This window comes from Rhinolophus sinicus, chromosome 14, assembly GCF_057876585.1.
Source record: "Rhinolophus sinicus isolate RSI-liver-muscle chromosome 14, RSI-T2T, whole genome shotgun sequence".
NCBI classification, from domain to species: domain Eukaryota; kingdom Metazoa; phylum Chordata; class Mammalia; order Chiroptera; family Rhinolophidae; genus Rhinolophus; species Rhinolophus sinicus.
The window spans coordinates 47444565-47460931 of NC_142514.1; the positions used below are offsets into that span (position 1 = coordinate 47444565).

Genomic DNA, 16367 nt, shown 5'->3' on the forward strand with positions numbered 1-16367 from the left:
CCAGGTCTTATATTAATTTTTGCTCCAAAAGACGCATTAAAGCTGATTGTCGTCTGGCTAGGTCTTGTTTTCGGGGAAAGCACGGTAGTTACTTCATCCTAAAATAAGTGGATTTTTTAAAAAACAGCTTTACTGAGAAGTAATTTACATACCATAAAGTCTACCCATTTTAAGGGCACAAGTCAATGAATCTTAGTATGTTTACAGAGTTGTACTACTGTCACTAGGATCTAAGTGAATTAGATCTGTAAGTTTCCATAATTTAACTTATTTGTCATTTAAAAGTAGGTAGGCAAAAACAGCCAGTGACCCCAAGTTTAGAGGATCATGAAAGGGACTTCATTTTGTTAGTCAGTTTGGTTTACACCTTCTGAGGGCAATAGGCTAACTTGAATAAGACAAGCTTCATTTAAAAAAAAAAAAAAAGGATTGTGCTATTCACAGCCTCACTGTCCTTTTCACAACTTGGCATTCTGACCAAGCCACAAAGCAACACTCAATTTCTCACTTTAACTCAGCATCACGTGGGTGGGTGGGGGCTGGGGGGGAGGAGGCAGGTCACAGCAGCAGCAGGACTGGATCATACTTTTCAGAAGAAGTTTTGAACAATTATTATGCTATTGAGAGCTGCCGCTTATCGAGCTTATAACGTTGTGGTAGGTATTGTGCTCATTTAGTGCTGACATTACTCCAATGTAGCCTCCACAGAAGGCAAGCATCATTCCTTGGTATCCCACAGCTCCTTAGTGACAGAGCGGGAATAAGCCACTTGGCAATGCAGAAAGTGAACAGTGAAACTCCAGGAATTCAAATCACTGGCCTAAGATCAAACGCAAGTAAACGGAAGAGGCAGATGCAACCCCAGACTCCAGAGCCCACACCTCTTTCCACTCGGGCAGAGACACTGGGTTGTGCTTCTGGGATGCTGTGCCACCCAAGCCCACCCGGTCCGGGCCCCGGGGCCATGCCAGTACTCACAGCACGCTTGCGCCGCCCTGATGCAAAGCTCCTCGGCCGTGTACTCCCCACCGCTCAGTCGGAGGGGCTCCCTATCCGGTAGGTAGAAGAGCACTTCCACCCCTGGCTCGGGGGCCTCCAGATTCACCTCGGTCTTCTTGGAGCTCCGCATTTTAGCACAGAAAGCCATAGCATTGCAGTCCTCTTTTATGTTTAGATACTGTAAGGAAAACGAGACTGAAGTCATTCCATGGGCTAGAAGGTCCAGTGGTAAAAGACTGCTATGAAGGGAAGCAAGCAGAAATATGTGCTATTGGGCAAGTACCCCTCCCTGCTCTGTTCCTCCCTGAAAATCAAATGCATCAGAGCTTACGAGAGGCGAAACTGTGGAAAACAATCAATTATGTGTTCTAATTAATTAGTTGTGGTCAGGCCATAGTCTCAAAAGTTAGAATAGTTTTAGACATGGCTTAAATTTATTTTCTCTATTTGCACACGAGCTATAGTTGAAAAATGTGGCTCACTCTGGAACGATTGATGTTAATGTTACAAATACTGCTGCTACCTCTATTGGAATCATTTAACTTTTGAACAGACCTGTGGCACGAATCACCGTCTTTTAATTTTGGGTCTATCTCCCACTAAACTGCAAGCTCAGTGAAGGCAGTAACCATGTTATTGATCTTCATGCCCCCAGAGCCCAGCCCAGGGCTGGCTCAGACACAGCACACACAAAAGGACTAGCAATTCATGTTCATAAGCCGCATGGAAGGTTCATGAAAATTACTTAATGCAGCCAGGACCCCGTCACCCCACGGGCAGGCAAGAGGATGAGCAGCACACTGTGGCAGCAGAACGAGGGCAGGAAGCCTTGCTCTGAAGAGGTCAGAACCCTCTGGTGACAAGCTTGCAAGTAAGTCAGTCGTGAGCTCCCTCAACTCGAAGGGCAACTAGGATCAAAGAGCCCAGCTCAGCAACTTAGTCTTGGGCAAAGAAGGAAAGGGGAACAAGGGAAAGTCCTACAAACTAACATCCCCCTCCTCGTGCCTGCCAAGCCAACCTTCATTGAGCCCCCAAAGTAATGTCTCCATAACACCAATCAGGTCCTCCAAAGGCTCCCCATTTATCTACAGACCAACCTCAAACTCTTGGTAGAGGCCCTCCATCAATCACCTGGCCAGCTAGCCTCACGCGGCTCAGCTTCAATCACTCCTAACCTCTCACTTCATGCTTCAAAATCCCACAAAGCTGCCATCTTCCCCCAATGCACCCCATAATGAAAAATAAAGATGGAAAACAGAGTAGCTAAAGTCTGCTTCATAATCCAAGATAAACTTTTGCCCTTGAGAATCTATATAGACATGGCAGGAAAAGAATTCAAAGACAGTGTCATATCCTTTACCCTAAGGAGATGATCAGGCAAGTATATGTAATTATATAGGTACAAGATGCTACACCGTTTGAAATGGGGAAAAAAAAAAATGTAACCAACAACGTCCAACAAGAGAGGACTCACTAAACAAAATAAGGAATAGAATTATAAAGGAATAGTATGCAGCTGTTAAAAAGTTGAAGTTCATACAGCTACTGAAAGATGTATATGACATACTACAAAGTTTTAAAAAAGCATAATATGTCTATTATGATCCTTTCGGCTATACATACATATAATTGGGAAAAACATACAATAAATTGTTAACAATGGTGCATACCTGCGAGGATTACAAAGGAACTTTAACCTTTTCTTTGTACTCCCTACACTTTTGCACCAGGATTTATTTTAAAGCAGCACACTCAGCATTTAGGATGAACAAAAATTAAAATACTGATGTTTGAAAACTAAAGGATATAATACAGGTAGCCCTACAAGTTCAAGATCGGTTCCATTATTCTTTTTAAAACCTATTTTCCTTTTTGTCTTTTTTAATAAGTAGATGTACATACCTGCATTTATTCTGCTGTCCAATGTCCCCCAAAAGCAGACTGGATTTTCTTCTCTACTTTCCAAAGCCCGTTCAGAGCTGAGCTAAGGACAAAGATAAGTAAATAAATCAGCTGCAGAGGTAATTGCATTGGAAAAGAAAAGGACACTTTCATTAAGGAAGCAGCCCAAACCATAAGCAGGCAGGAAAAAGCATCTGAGAGGAAGAAGGGGGAAAAAAACAACAACAACATTGTTGAGGACACTGAGGACAGAGAGGCATCTTAGGGTGTAAACAGCAAAGAAGATATTCCCTTCATTGCTGCAAGAGAGGAAGCCAGGGACTTTTGCTTCCTGGCGTAGAGAACCCTGTCCAGTGTTAAGTGAAGACTCTGCACCTTTTCCGTCAACAACCTCTCTCCTGAGGCTGTGAACAATAGTGTAGGACATCCAAAGATGTGCACTTGTATTTCCTAGTTCCATTTCCTTTAGAATTTCCCTCCTCCCAACTCGGTCTGTCCTTGGCCTCATTTTAACGGTGAAACAACATAATGGGGTAGTGAAAGGGGGAGGGCCTGGGAATAAATCTGACAAAAAATGCTATCAGCTCACCAAATATTTTCTAAGCCATTGTTACTTGAACACGTAGCATATAAAGCCCCCTCCCAACTCCCAACCCATCTCAAAGCCTACTACTACACACACACACACACACACACCCTCTGTATTGTTTCCAACTTTTCTTCGTGTTTCTCACAAATTCTTTTTAACAGTAGAACCAAATTATTTTTGCAGATAAGGAGCAATCACCCTTAGTGATTTGAAAGTGGTTTCCAAATCAATACAGATTTCTGCCTCTGTTTTCTGTCAGTCGTTCAACGCATTTTGTCAGGAAGAGCGCTGTCCCGGGCATCATATGGCAGAAGCGCAGGTGGACTGGAGAGAAGGACATGGGGTGGGTCACCTCTGAGGCTGCAAGGCCGGCATTCCCACAGGACCTTGCCATCCATGTGGGAGACGGCACAAATGAAAACACAAAAGCAATCTAAAAGCAATGGAGTGAGTGTGTCACGATGTCATCATCTGCACTCTTGCTAACTGCAGTGACTAACACTGGGAAGGGCTGATTTGCAAAGGCTTTCTGCTGTGGATGAGACTTAAGCAAAAGTAACGACAGGGGCCAACCTGGGAATACGAGTATGAATTTTGATGTGACAACTTTGACTTCGCTATTTTGACATGGACAATTTTAACAAGATTCAAAGAACAAGTTGTCATACTTTCCGCTTTTAAAAATGTAATATAATCGATTGTTTTAATGATGTGAATAGATACCCTGCCCTGCCGCAAAACAGCACTCTGAAATTAACTACATGCTAATAATGCCTATTGGCTGAAAAGCAAGGTTTCAAATGTCACATTCAGGAAATTTATTCAACAAGTCCTTTTGAGTTCTATGTGCCAAAAACTGAGCTACAGCAGGAGGCCACGATGAAGAACAAGAGTGATGTGGTCCTTCACAGTGTATAGGACCAATGGAATCAAACAAAAACGCACAGAAACAGGTCATGATACAGACTTGTAAATGCCCTGAAGGAAAAAGGAGAGCACACAGACTAAGAGGAATGTGATCCGGCATGGGGCTCAAGGGGGAATAACACTGGCCTGAGATGGAATGGGTATCTGGGGAGGTAGAGAGCGCAGTCTGGGTAAAGGATCACCAAGGGCAAAGGCCCTGCCTATGGAAAGAGCCAGTCTGGGCTCTCCAACTGCATAAATGGGCAAATCCCTCCACTATTCCTCTTTCTACCTGGGCACAGAACAGTACTAGCCAATTTACCAGCAGTACTGGCCAACAGCATTTCTGGGACCTTTCTAGCCCAGGTTTCCTGCTGCATGCTATTATAGTCTATTGCCAGGGATGAAGGAAAATTGACCAGATCAGCTCCATGCTTTAGAGCGTTAAGAAGCCAGTCCCAAACCAAGAAAGGGACATATACTCAGGAACCTTTTCTAGCAGGAAAAGATCTGTAAGTTCCACCAGGCCCAGGCTCTTTAAGAAGAGCTACAGCATAAACCTTTTTAGAACACACAAAGCATTTTAATAGGCACCTTCAGCTCACGTGTTACTTGAATTTAGGAGAAGTGGGGTTGCTCTGGGCCCTGTGTAAGATTTGAGGATCAGACTAAAATCACTAAAGTTCTGCTAGAACTAGGAGTCTATGAAAACCTGTAGTCAAGGAGAGTTTGTTTTTTTTCCATTATTCATTTTCCAACATTATATTGAAATCACATTGTCCCTAATTTCCAAACTGACCTCCACTATTACTGGATAGAATAAAATGGTATCGATTTGTGATTCTTCGCCTAGCGATTAAACTCTGAGAAAACAAGATCAGCTACAGAATTTCTAGACAATGTGCACGTACTATAATGTTTTTATATGCTGATTCAATAACAACAAAATCTCTGCTCTCACAAAACTGACATTCTAATGATAAAAGTTTTAAAACACCCACACAGCGCTTACAAGACATGCCGGGTACCAACCTAGGTACTTAAAACTACGGCTGCTGATCCAATTTATATGTAATGACAACTACTTGTCCTCATGCAGGATGACAAGTGGTTCTGAGTGCGACAGCATTTGTGTAATGGCTTCCCGCAAATGACATTTCTTTCCAAATGAACCATATGATATGCTCTAGCTACTTATTTTTAGAACAGGTAGGAAAAGAGCAAGATCAGTGTATACGCAATTCGGATAATTCCAAGAAATCAAGTTTCTTGCTACAAGATAAAAAAAGAAAATTTTTAACGCTAGCAAAACTGACTAGTAGGAATCACACAAGACCCTTCAAAAATAACATAATTCACTGGGTTCCATTGCCAACTCAAGTGAATACAATGAAACTCAGAAAATGGGAAGGATAAAAGTGAGTCATCCAAAGCTTTCTGATGATAACAGTGAATTCTTCCACCCTGATTTACTTATAAATTTTCAAGAATTTGAAAGAAAATGTGTTTCTTTCCATGACAGAGGATTACTTTTGTGGCTCAATCCTGTAGATACTACTTTTACATGAAAAAAGAAAAATCAGAGAAATTTTGTATAGTCTCAATTTTTTGTTTTCAGTTTATAAAAGTCTTAGGAAAAAGACATGTTTATCTGATGCTTTCTGAACGAGGGAAAAGTAACAGAAACAAAACACAATTCTGTGAGCCTGAATAAGGACTAACTGCAATAGATGGGATATCACAACTATTTTCTAAGATGCAAAATGCCAAAAATCTATGTCTGAAGATACTGAAACCCGCTTAAATTTTCAAGGACACCTTTTGAAACACAGGTTATCTGTATAAGGAAGAACATACAATTAAATTTTGAATAGTGCAGAAAAGAAACATAAAAATAGAGCATATGAATATTCATAAATGTAATCATCAGAATATGACTGCTTTTGGCCAAAGACCACTGCCAGATTTATATGATAAAAACAGGTTGGATGATGGTTAAATTCAAAGACAAGAATCAAAATAAAATACTTTGGATATCTGACTGGTTTTACTAAAGAAACCATCACTGATTTCTGAAGTAGAAAATACAAATAAAATGTTGATGAATTAAGGTTTGAATCCCCCAAAAACTGAAAAAAATTTAATTAGAAAATGTTCTATTCTGGGGTGGCCAAATGGTCCCAGTTGGTTTGAGCATGAGCTCCTAACTACAGGGTTGCTGGTTCGATTCCTGCATGGGATGGTGGGCTACGCCCCTTGCAACTAAAGATTGAAAACAGCAAATGGACTTGGAGCTGAGCTGCGCCCTCCACAACTAGACTGAAGGACAATGACTTGGATCTGATGGGCCCTGGAGAAACACACTGTTCCCCAATATTCCCCAATAAAAAATTTTAAAAAGAAACTGTTCTGAAATCACCTGCTTACTACCTTAAGAAATTTTAAGACTAAAAATCTTAAACCTTAAAAAACTATTTCAGGAGTCACCAGTCTTACGGTTGGTGAGGAAACCTAAAGCAAGAATACGATCTCCAAGAGGGCAGGGGTTTTTGTCTCTTTTGTTTAGTGCTTTATCGGCAGCACGTATTAGGTGATTAATAAGTAGTTAAGCAGTTGTTAAATGAAAGATGAAGGTGACAAACTAAGCAACACATGCAATGGAAAAGTCACCGTAATCCAGGGTGGGTGGGTTCTTAATGACTAGATATGTAATTAGCAAGTGTGACCTTGAGCAAGTCATTTTATTCTCTGACCCTCAGTTTCCCCATCCATTAACGTGAGAGGAAACATCCTGTCTAAAGGGTTGGTGTAAGGATGAAAGTCTTCATCAAGGTCCTACAATGCCCTTTTCAAATGAGGTTGCAGATGTGAAAGTGTTCAGAAATGTGTTATGTGCTAAAGCAATATAATGCAGGCTACATGGCAAAAAACTAAAGTGGACTTCCTTAGAAGAACAAAAGAATAAATAGGGATTCTGAGCAAAAAGCCTGGTCACAAATCAAAGTCCCCCTTCACAGACCTCAGATGACACAGCAGAGCAGTTAAGAGCATGAGCTGGCGTCATCCTGACTGGGGGTTGATTCTGCCTCCCCTACCTACTAGCTATTGTACTCTTAGGTAATTGACTTAACATCCCTAAACCTCAATGTTCTCAGCTGTAAGTGGAGGAATAAAAATAGCGTATTATCTCACAGAGCTGTTAAGAGTTAAGTGAGTTAGTTAATGCATACAAAGTGCCTAACAGAGTTTAACAGGCAATGCTTACAGCATTCAGATTTGGGCCATAATTTCTGTTAAACTGATTACAGTTTGATGGAATACAGTTCCAGTCAAGGAGAGGAAACTCCACCATATATATCTCGTGTGTGGAGCTAGGCACATGCACTTAATCGGCACAAAAAGCAGGAGAGGTTTTAGGCCAATCAGTGGGAATGCCAGAAGTCAAACACGTGACTCCCGATTCCAAGGATCATGGTCTTTTCTCCTCTCAAGAAGGGAAAAAGCTGCTTTAAGATGCCCCCCCCCCCATCATCAACACCATGTCTCTCTGGTATTTTGTGCTTTTGATAGTCTGACATCCAAGTAGGAGACTGATCTCATTCCAATGCCATTCCCTCCAGAGATCGAAAGAACCATCATTTAAAAAAATCATCACGATGCCCCAGACTGGCCTGCGTTCCAACTCACAACTAATGCACTGCTCTGGTACCACTACTGCAGATGTAGGGAGGAAAGTTCTGTGGCCCCTGGCACAGGCCCACGCCCCGTGGACATGGAACCTCACTGAAACCTAACACACACACCAAGGCAGGGCAAGTGTCTCTGCTTCCCTGTCAGTTTCATCACCAGAGGCTTCATGCCCACAGGAGTCCTGGAAGTGATTTGCGTCTGTCGCTCCCAATGGCCCCTGCTTTGCCGACACCCGGAGTTCAGTGATCTGATGAAAGCATCACAAGACACTGCAAAGCTGATGGAGTCCAGCCAAAAGGACTACATAATATAAATACAAAATCTGCTATTTTTTCCCGTCAGTGAGTCAGAATTATGGCTTTTCTATATGCCACTCCTGCCACACAGAATAACTCACTTATAACTATAGCAGCGATTCCAGGAATACCCCAGAACCGTAAGTGCTGCTTCATTTACAATAAACTTCTAGGATGATCAAACAATCAATGCCAACTCAATGGCTCGGGGCTCTGCCTTGCTCCCAACGAGCCTGCTTTCCCTGAGAGATGGTTTCTGATCAAAGCAAATATAGTACTTTGCTTTAATTAAAGTCAATAACTATTTCCCTAAAAGCCGCGTCGTATCAAGTTGCTTTTCTATTCTTTCTTTTTCTTTCCTGTTTCCTTTGTTTACCACTAATACAACTACAAGGTTACTAAACAACACAGAATAGAAAGGTCAAAAATATGGTAGCAGAAGTGGACACACCAGACGGGGTGGGGGGGGAGTGGTTTGTCTTCACCTTACGTGCTTTCCAATCATTCATTCCTAAAATACTTACTAAGCACTTGTACCATCACAATAAAACCTTGCATTGTGTGGTACTTTGTAGCTTTAAAAAAAGGGCTTTCACATCTATAACCACATTCAAGTCTCACAGCCCCTTTCACAGATGAGAAGATTCGGCTTCAGACTTTCCCACAGTCCAATGGCCAGTGAGTGGCGAGACCAGGCTCAAACACATTTCTCCACCTCTAGCTTCACTGCCCTTTCAGTTTGCCACACTTCCTTAGGCAAGGCACAGGGCTCTGGGAGAATCTAAAGTAGCACCACAATTAAATCTGAGCCCCCCAAAACCTGACAGTCGATTATCAGCTGGCAGGGTAAACACATACACGGGACCCTCAAGAAAGCGGATGTGGAAGGGATGCAGAGAGACAGGCAGTAAGAACTACAGGAATGAAGAGAGGGCTGTGAAGTGATGAGGAGAGTGGACTCCGTTCCCAGCTTTGCGGAACAGAGAAGATTTCCAAAGGCTGAAGGGAAGGGTGCAGCTGCTCTGGAAAAGGGCCGGGAGAAAGGAAAACAATGAGGATGGATGTGTAGGAAGGAATAAGCATACCAGGAGGGACCATACAGGAAAGAGGCAGGCAGCGTGGAAAGGTGAGGGAGGGTCCACTTGAGGACAGTAATGTCTATGCACCAGCTTCTGGTCCGACAGGCAGTGAGCGACTACCCATCAGAAAGGGGCCTGGGGCCCGGCCCAGTTCTGCCAGGACCTGCTTGGTCTTGAGCAAGCCTCTAAGCTCTCTGAGTTCAAAGCCTGTGTGCTAAACAAGTATTTACCTGACCTCTCAGGTTCCTTACAGACCAGAAGCCGTTAGAAGCCCAGGCCTGGGGTCTCCCTAACCTGGGTTCAGATCCCAGCTTGAGCATCTGTGTGACCTTAGCAAGTTTTTCATCCTCTCTGAGTTTCTGTTTCCTCTGTAAAATGGGATTAATAAAACCATCTACTTTACAGGGCTGTGGTGAAGATTCAAGCTTTTTCTAAATCTGTTACTCTAAGATTTTGGCTGGCTCGCACTCAAAAAGCTCACCGTTCATTAGGAAATCAGTTTTCTGTGAGTATACTCAAGGCTTTTAAAAACTTTTAGGCTAAAAGGAATAGAAACAAAAATAAACCCTATCTTACAAATGTTTGAAACCATATTATGCTGCACCTTAAACAAAGCTGCTTTTTCGTTAATTTGTATTTCCAAAATATCATAACACAAAGACACAGACCCTCTTGCTGATATGCCTCTGAAAAATCCTGAAGGTAGGTACCTTAATTTAAAGGAATACTACCGTAGGAAACAACCCCGAATCCCTCCACTCTTTGTTGACTTTCACTAACTTATTCGTGTGTCTACTGCATATTCACCTACTCCCTCTCTCTGTTATGTACTAAGCTCTCTCTTCCATCTAAAATGTTCCTCATAATTCTTTAACCACTCAGGGTTCTTGGGTGCAAACAAGAGAAATTAGCTCTCCTTCCCTTGGGATAAAAAAGGGGAAGATATCAGAACACAGGATCAGTCTGATAAGGACACATTCTAGCATGGCCACCGTCACCAGCCGTCACTACAACTGAACTCCTAACTGTGCAGCTTCCAGGCGTGATCCCAAGCCACCCCTATGTATTTGTCCCATTCCCTCCAGATTCAAAGTCCTAGCAGAGTTCACCCTAGTTCAGCCCCAGTCATGGGTCTGTACCTCCTTCAACTTCCGTATCAAGAACGGAAAATCACTCTAGAAATGAAGGGGATCAGATGCTGGACAATCCCCGCACACGGCAAAGTCCGCTCCAGTCTAACCCCAAAGGAACTCAGCTATTGCCTCAAAATGTAAGTGAAGCTGGGGGAGAAAAACAAGAGGAAATCTCAAGCAAACCATTTCAGTACATGGTCCCCCATACCTCACCTCAACCAAGAAACTATAATCTGTTTTTATGTTTAACTTTGAAATCGCCTGCTGACAAGGTCTCGGATTTTAAACTGCAGCCAGAGCTCTTCAGTGAACCATATCTCACGAGTAATGAACTTGGTCTTCATCGAGGCAGCAGACTTGATCACCAGGCCGACACTGCTTCTCCAGAGCCCGGAGCTGCTGCTCACTCTCCTCCCCCTTCTGTCTCAGTTGTCTCCAGCATCCGCGGAGAATCCAGGAAGGGCTGCGCTTCACTATCTGGTACCTTAGGAACCCGTGCTGACAGCCATGCTTTACAGCAGCTTTTCAAACCTTTCTGACCGTGCCCCACAGAAAGAAATATATGTGTGTGTGTGTGTGTGTGTGCGTGTGTGTGTGACAAAAAAAAATGAGTTTCACAGAAAGATATCCTTACTATGTGCAATTCACTGATATTTTTCGTCTATACTATTTTCTTCTATTTAATAATACATTTTTAAAAGGCAAAACAAGAGCCACAAAATAGATTTCACAGTCCACTAATGAATAACAAATGACAGTCTGAAAAACACTAGTTTGAAGGATGCAACAGAATTACCGTAATAAAACTGACTTATAGTCACTGTTTATAGCCAATGTGCATACTATCTCCAGCTGAATATAAAAGTGAAATGGATTTCATCTGGAATGCCTTTGATTGCCAGAAGGTCATTCCTCGTTTTCCACAGTGTGTAACCCACGATGCTGCAGCACAAACAGCTGCACTGAGATCCACTGTACGATGCCACACTCACAGTCCAGTTTCAATACAGTTTCTCCTTCCAGAAAGCTATTGCGTTGGTTACCTCCTAAATCCATATAATGGTGCCAGATAGAGAAAATGTAGAGACTATGCCCGCAAGGCATGGAAGATCCATGTTTTAAATTCTGCTAATACCCACTATTCTTACCCATGATTTATTCCCATAGTCTCCAGTTTCTAACTGTACGATCCCATCTCCTAGTGATGCTTTGTGGGAACCTAACGAATTAAAAATCCATTCTGTTTACTGCACATCTGTACAATATTTTCAATGTATTTCACGGAAATAACCACTGTGAATGGAGAGAAAAGTTCATTGTATGGCCATCGATGGGAATTTCTGGGGAGGGGGCAGCTTTCCAAGTCTTGGAGGTTTAGATAATAGATGACATCAAGCAGGAGTCTTTTGTAGCAACTTCACTTATATTTATCTACCAATAAACTGAAAAACGTGATCAGATACAGCTATCCTTGATCAAGATAAATGCTCACTTTATACTCTGCACAAAGAAGGCAGAACCTCAATGAGACACTTTTTTGTACCCTTGAAGTAAAGTCCCAAGCAGGTTCCGAACATGACTACAGCCATAATTCTTTTATCAAATAGCCTTTGTCTATCAGGTGACACTTGAACTTAGCCAAGCTGGCATTCCACCTCATGGCACCACACTATTTAGGGGCAATGCTTGGTCTTCATTCATTCCATTTAATTTTCCTGTTGGTTCTTTTGTGGAGATGTGGGGGGCAGTTACAGACTCCAACCATGATGGTTCTTTTGTTTTTCCTTTCAAGGTAATAAAATTGGAGAAAAAGAGGAGGAGGATTTGCTAAGATTACTGTGGAGCTAAATATTATGATAGGATGTTAATGAGTAGGATGTTAACTAAACAGAAAAATATGCACATTCACTTGCTCCTGAACATCATTCATAACATAAAATAAACAAACAAAAACTCATCACGGCTTGGTGGGAAGAAAGTAAGAAACGATGTATCGCCAAAGAAGAGTTAGCCACCCAAGCATGTGACAAGGTCTGCATGACCAACCAAGACAACAGAGCACGCTCAGAGACAGTGAGACGTGGGGGCTGGTGCAGCCAGTCCAATCAGAAGAACTCAGGGGAAACCAGGGGGTGGGTTAAACGTTGGGGTTGAGAATACCTGAGCCACAGGACTGGTCCTGCCACTGAGGACTTAGTAGCTGAGTTCAACTCACTTTTTAAATTTTCTGTGGTTTTTTTCTCAGTCACAAACAACAATAATAGTAATTATTTGACAGAATTGTTTTAAACTCTACGAGAAAAAAACCATAGGTATAGTAGAACACATGGCTGACAGTGGGCATGTAATAGCATGACCATTATGGAGGAGGCTGGATTTGAACTGGGCATTTAGGGATGGGGAAGATACAAATAGGGTGAGAATAGCAGCTGACTGAGGCAAACATTCCAAATAAAGGAAATGTGAAGAAGAGCAAAAGAAAGAAAGGGGGAGTGTAAAACACAGAAAGTTTGTGGAGCACAGAAAGAAATAGGGGAGAAAGCCGAGGCTAGTTTACAGCGGGCCACAAATGCCCACACCTAGGGAATTCCCGCCCATTCTCAGTAATTTTTTTCGCTTTCCCGTTCCCGAATCCTGAGAAAAGTTGGTGGGAAAATTGGCAACTTGAACCCAGTAATACCCACAATGGGAAATAAACGTACTACTCACAATTCATCTCTTAGACATTTTTCTTATTTATCGCTAGGGTTTCCAGGCGGGAATTCCCACCCGTTCTCGGGATTTGTTTTGCTTTTCCTTTCCCGAATCCCGAGAAAAGTTGGTCGGGAAATCAGGGAAATCAGCTCCTTGAACCCAGGTGGTTGGTAGTATCGGCCGTCACTTTGTGGAAACGATTCATCGTGGAGAACAGAAAACAGTTTATATCTTGGGATTCGGGAACGGGAAAGCGAAAAAACTTCCTGAGAACGGGTGGAATTCCCACCTGGAAACCCTACCCACACCTAAGGAATCTGGACTTTCCTTTCAGGAGACAACCCTCAAGGAGAACGCAAATCCCCAGACCCATATGAATTCTTCAGAAACAAGCAAGTCCCCCTGTATGTGAATGTGTACCAGTGGGGGGGGGGGGATTGGGGGGGCTCTCAGACAAGGAGACGGTGGGGAAAGGTGTAGGGACACTCGAAATTCAACTGTGGAAAAATCAGTGTCCTTCGTTTTAAGTATTTAAAAGAATTAACCAGTTCTTGATGGACATATAGGCACTGTACATTGAGATTCCCCACCCTCTCCCCTGCAGTGTGACCATCCCAGGACTGTAAAGGTTAACTGAGCAAATAGCCCCATAGCTACCAGTAAGAGCTAATTTGAATATTTATTGGGGGACTCCATACTCTAACCCGACCCAACCATAAAGACACTCACACAAAGACGAAACGTCTTTCTTTTAAAAAAATGAAATGAAATGAGAAGCTAGAAGTTTTCTTCTGCGAAGTACACTGTGAATGAGTCAGAAAAAACTTTCCCAAAGCTTCTGTCTTCACGGCTAAAGAGCCTGGCTGGGCATTCACTAACAGTGCTGGGGGAACCAACATGCTGCTGGTGGTGAGTCACCCTCCTCCACAAGGACAGTCTGAGGGAGGTCTGCCGTCTCAGGGCTATCCTTGGGAGTCACTCTCCCAAGGGTATTGTTGTAACATCTTGTCCTTGGATAAAAGGGAACACAGAGTCAGAAGTCAGAGGCCAGGAGGTCATCTATTACTCAGTAGAGTTGTTTATGCGGCCGTTTCCTATTATCCAGAATTCAGTGCTCTGGATAATTGACAGACAGAAGGTACCACCCATGTTTCCAAGGATCTAAATATGGCAGGAATTCATAAAAATCACATTGAATGGAAATTTCTGAATTATCAAATGATTCAATAGACCATATCAGACCTTCTCAGGCCTTGGAATCATACTTTTGACCAATTTTCACTTCACAAAACTGTGAGGGGTGGAAATGGGGGAAGATTCTAGTTAGTATAATTTGCATAAACAAATTCCTTTGTACTATCATCCACTTAAATAGTTTCCAGCAGCTTGAATAAAAGTTTTATCAGTTCACGGAGCTCTCTGATGTGTGTCCAGACAGGTGTTCCCTGAATGTTTCTGGTCTTGGTCAAAATAACTGTATTTGTCTAGTACACTACATCTGTGCACATAGCTAATAAGTAGCAGAAATGCAGCACAAACTAGGTCCTCTAATGCCAAATCTCACAGATCGCACATTGCACCAAAATAAATATTAATAAAGGAACCTCTGCATTCTTAGCCTTCCTACAAATGAAAGCAAAAAAGCAATGTAGGCTTAACTGTTCATAACCATTAACTAATCAAAATCAATACAAAATCAATACACAAAATCAATAAATACAATTGTATACTTTTTACAGCTTACAAAGCACTTTTAATATGTGAGCTCCATTAATCCTCACAATTTTAATCATTCCTCTTATTTTACTCTTAAGCAAACTAAGACCTAGAGGTACCACAGCGACTCGTGGATGGTCACACGTATTTATTAACTGGGACTCAAATCCATGTCATCAGGAGGCAAAGGAAATGGAAACTAAAGAAAAAAAAGAAGTCAAATGGTCATGGTAAGAAGGTCAAATTTGAATAACAGTCAAATTAAAATAACAGGATGTCATTTTTTTAATCTCTCTAATCAGTAAAGGTGGTATAGTTGTTTTTAAACGTAGATACAAGCCTGGATTAGGTCAACGTATAAATTACTGTCATCTTCAAACTAAAAAGTTAGACTCATGATAATAAAAATACACATTCAACAAAATAGAAAAATCTCATTGAAAAGCAAAAGTTCCCCTCCCTACTCCCCAGAGATAATCTCTATTCAGTTTTTTGGTGCAACTTTCCTTGAGGACAGTTTGGCCCCGCATGTCAGTTTGGACTTAAAAATTCTTGTTTGGATTCAGCAACCCCAAAATACATTAATGAAAAAAAGCAGGTTAGGAAATAGCATGGAGAGGATGATCCTATGAGCATGGATGGCCACATGCATGATCCTAGAGAGAGAAAGATCATGCAAGATGGGGAGGAAACGACAAGAAAAATAACCTATGTTAACAGAGATTTATATCAGGTGTTTGTGGGATTAGTGATTACTTCATTTTACATGCTTTTTAAGATTTTCCAAGTGTTCTACAACAACTGTGCCTTACTACTCTAATCAGGACAAAAGTAATTCCTCCGGGTTACGCAGGGAGTTAGGGCTGACACTACAATTCAGAAGAGAGGATTCCTAGTCCACTATTTAAGCCATCATGTCAATACATCACTGCCTGCTGTAATTTTAAAACAGTTCTAGAGTTACTAATGACCCAAGGCAATTAAGAGATGTGACAAAGCAAAATGTAATTATTTGCTAATGAATGATAGAGATATTAAGTGCTATGACTTCAAAGGAGAAAAGGATTGTTCTAGCTCAGAATAATCCCAAAGGCTTCATAAATCAGAGATCTTGACAGGTAAAGAGGAGAGGCGAGCACCATTCCAGGTGAAGATCAAGATGTGACCAAAGGCAGCAGGCAGAAGAATCAGCGAGCCTATTCTGGGGACAGTTAAGCAGAAGGCTTAACATATTCATGCAGAGAAGCAGGAGACCAGGCTGAGAGGTAGGCTGGGGTCAGATGGAGATGCAAGAGACCATGGTGTAGTGGGGAGAGGACCTGGGAGGCAAAAACTGCTTCCACACCCACTGGTGAGTAAGCCA

General features: G+C 42.1%; 1 protein-coding gene across 2 annotated transcripts in view; it reads right to left on the reverse strand.

Moving 5' to 3' along the window:
* The window catches only part of JAK1 (Janus kinase 1), a 123870-nt gene that overhangs the window by 47830 nt on the left and 59673 nt on the right, over positions 1–16367 (reverse strand). For both annotated transcript variants that reach the window (XM_019731635.3, XM_074334860.2), the window contains exons 2-3: positions 2902–2983; positions 979–1177 (exon numbers count right to left, since the gene is read on the reverse strand). In XM_019731635.3, coding sequence (XP_019587194.2) covers positions 979–1177; positions 2902–2907 — 205 coding nt within the window. In that variant the 5' untranslated portion in view covers positions 2908–2983. The remainder of the gene's footprint in view (positions 1–978; positions 1178–2901; positions 2984–16367) is intronic.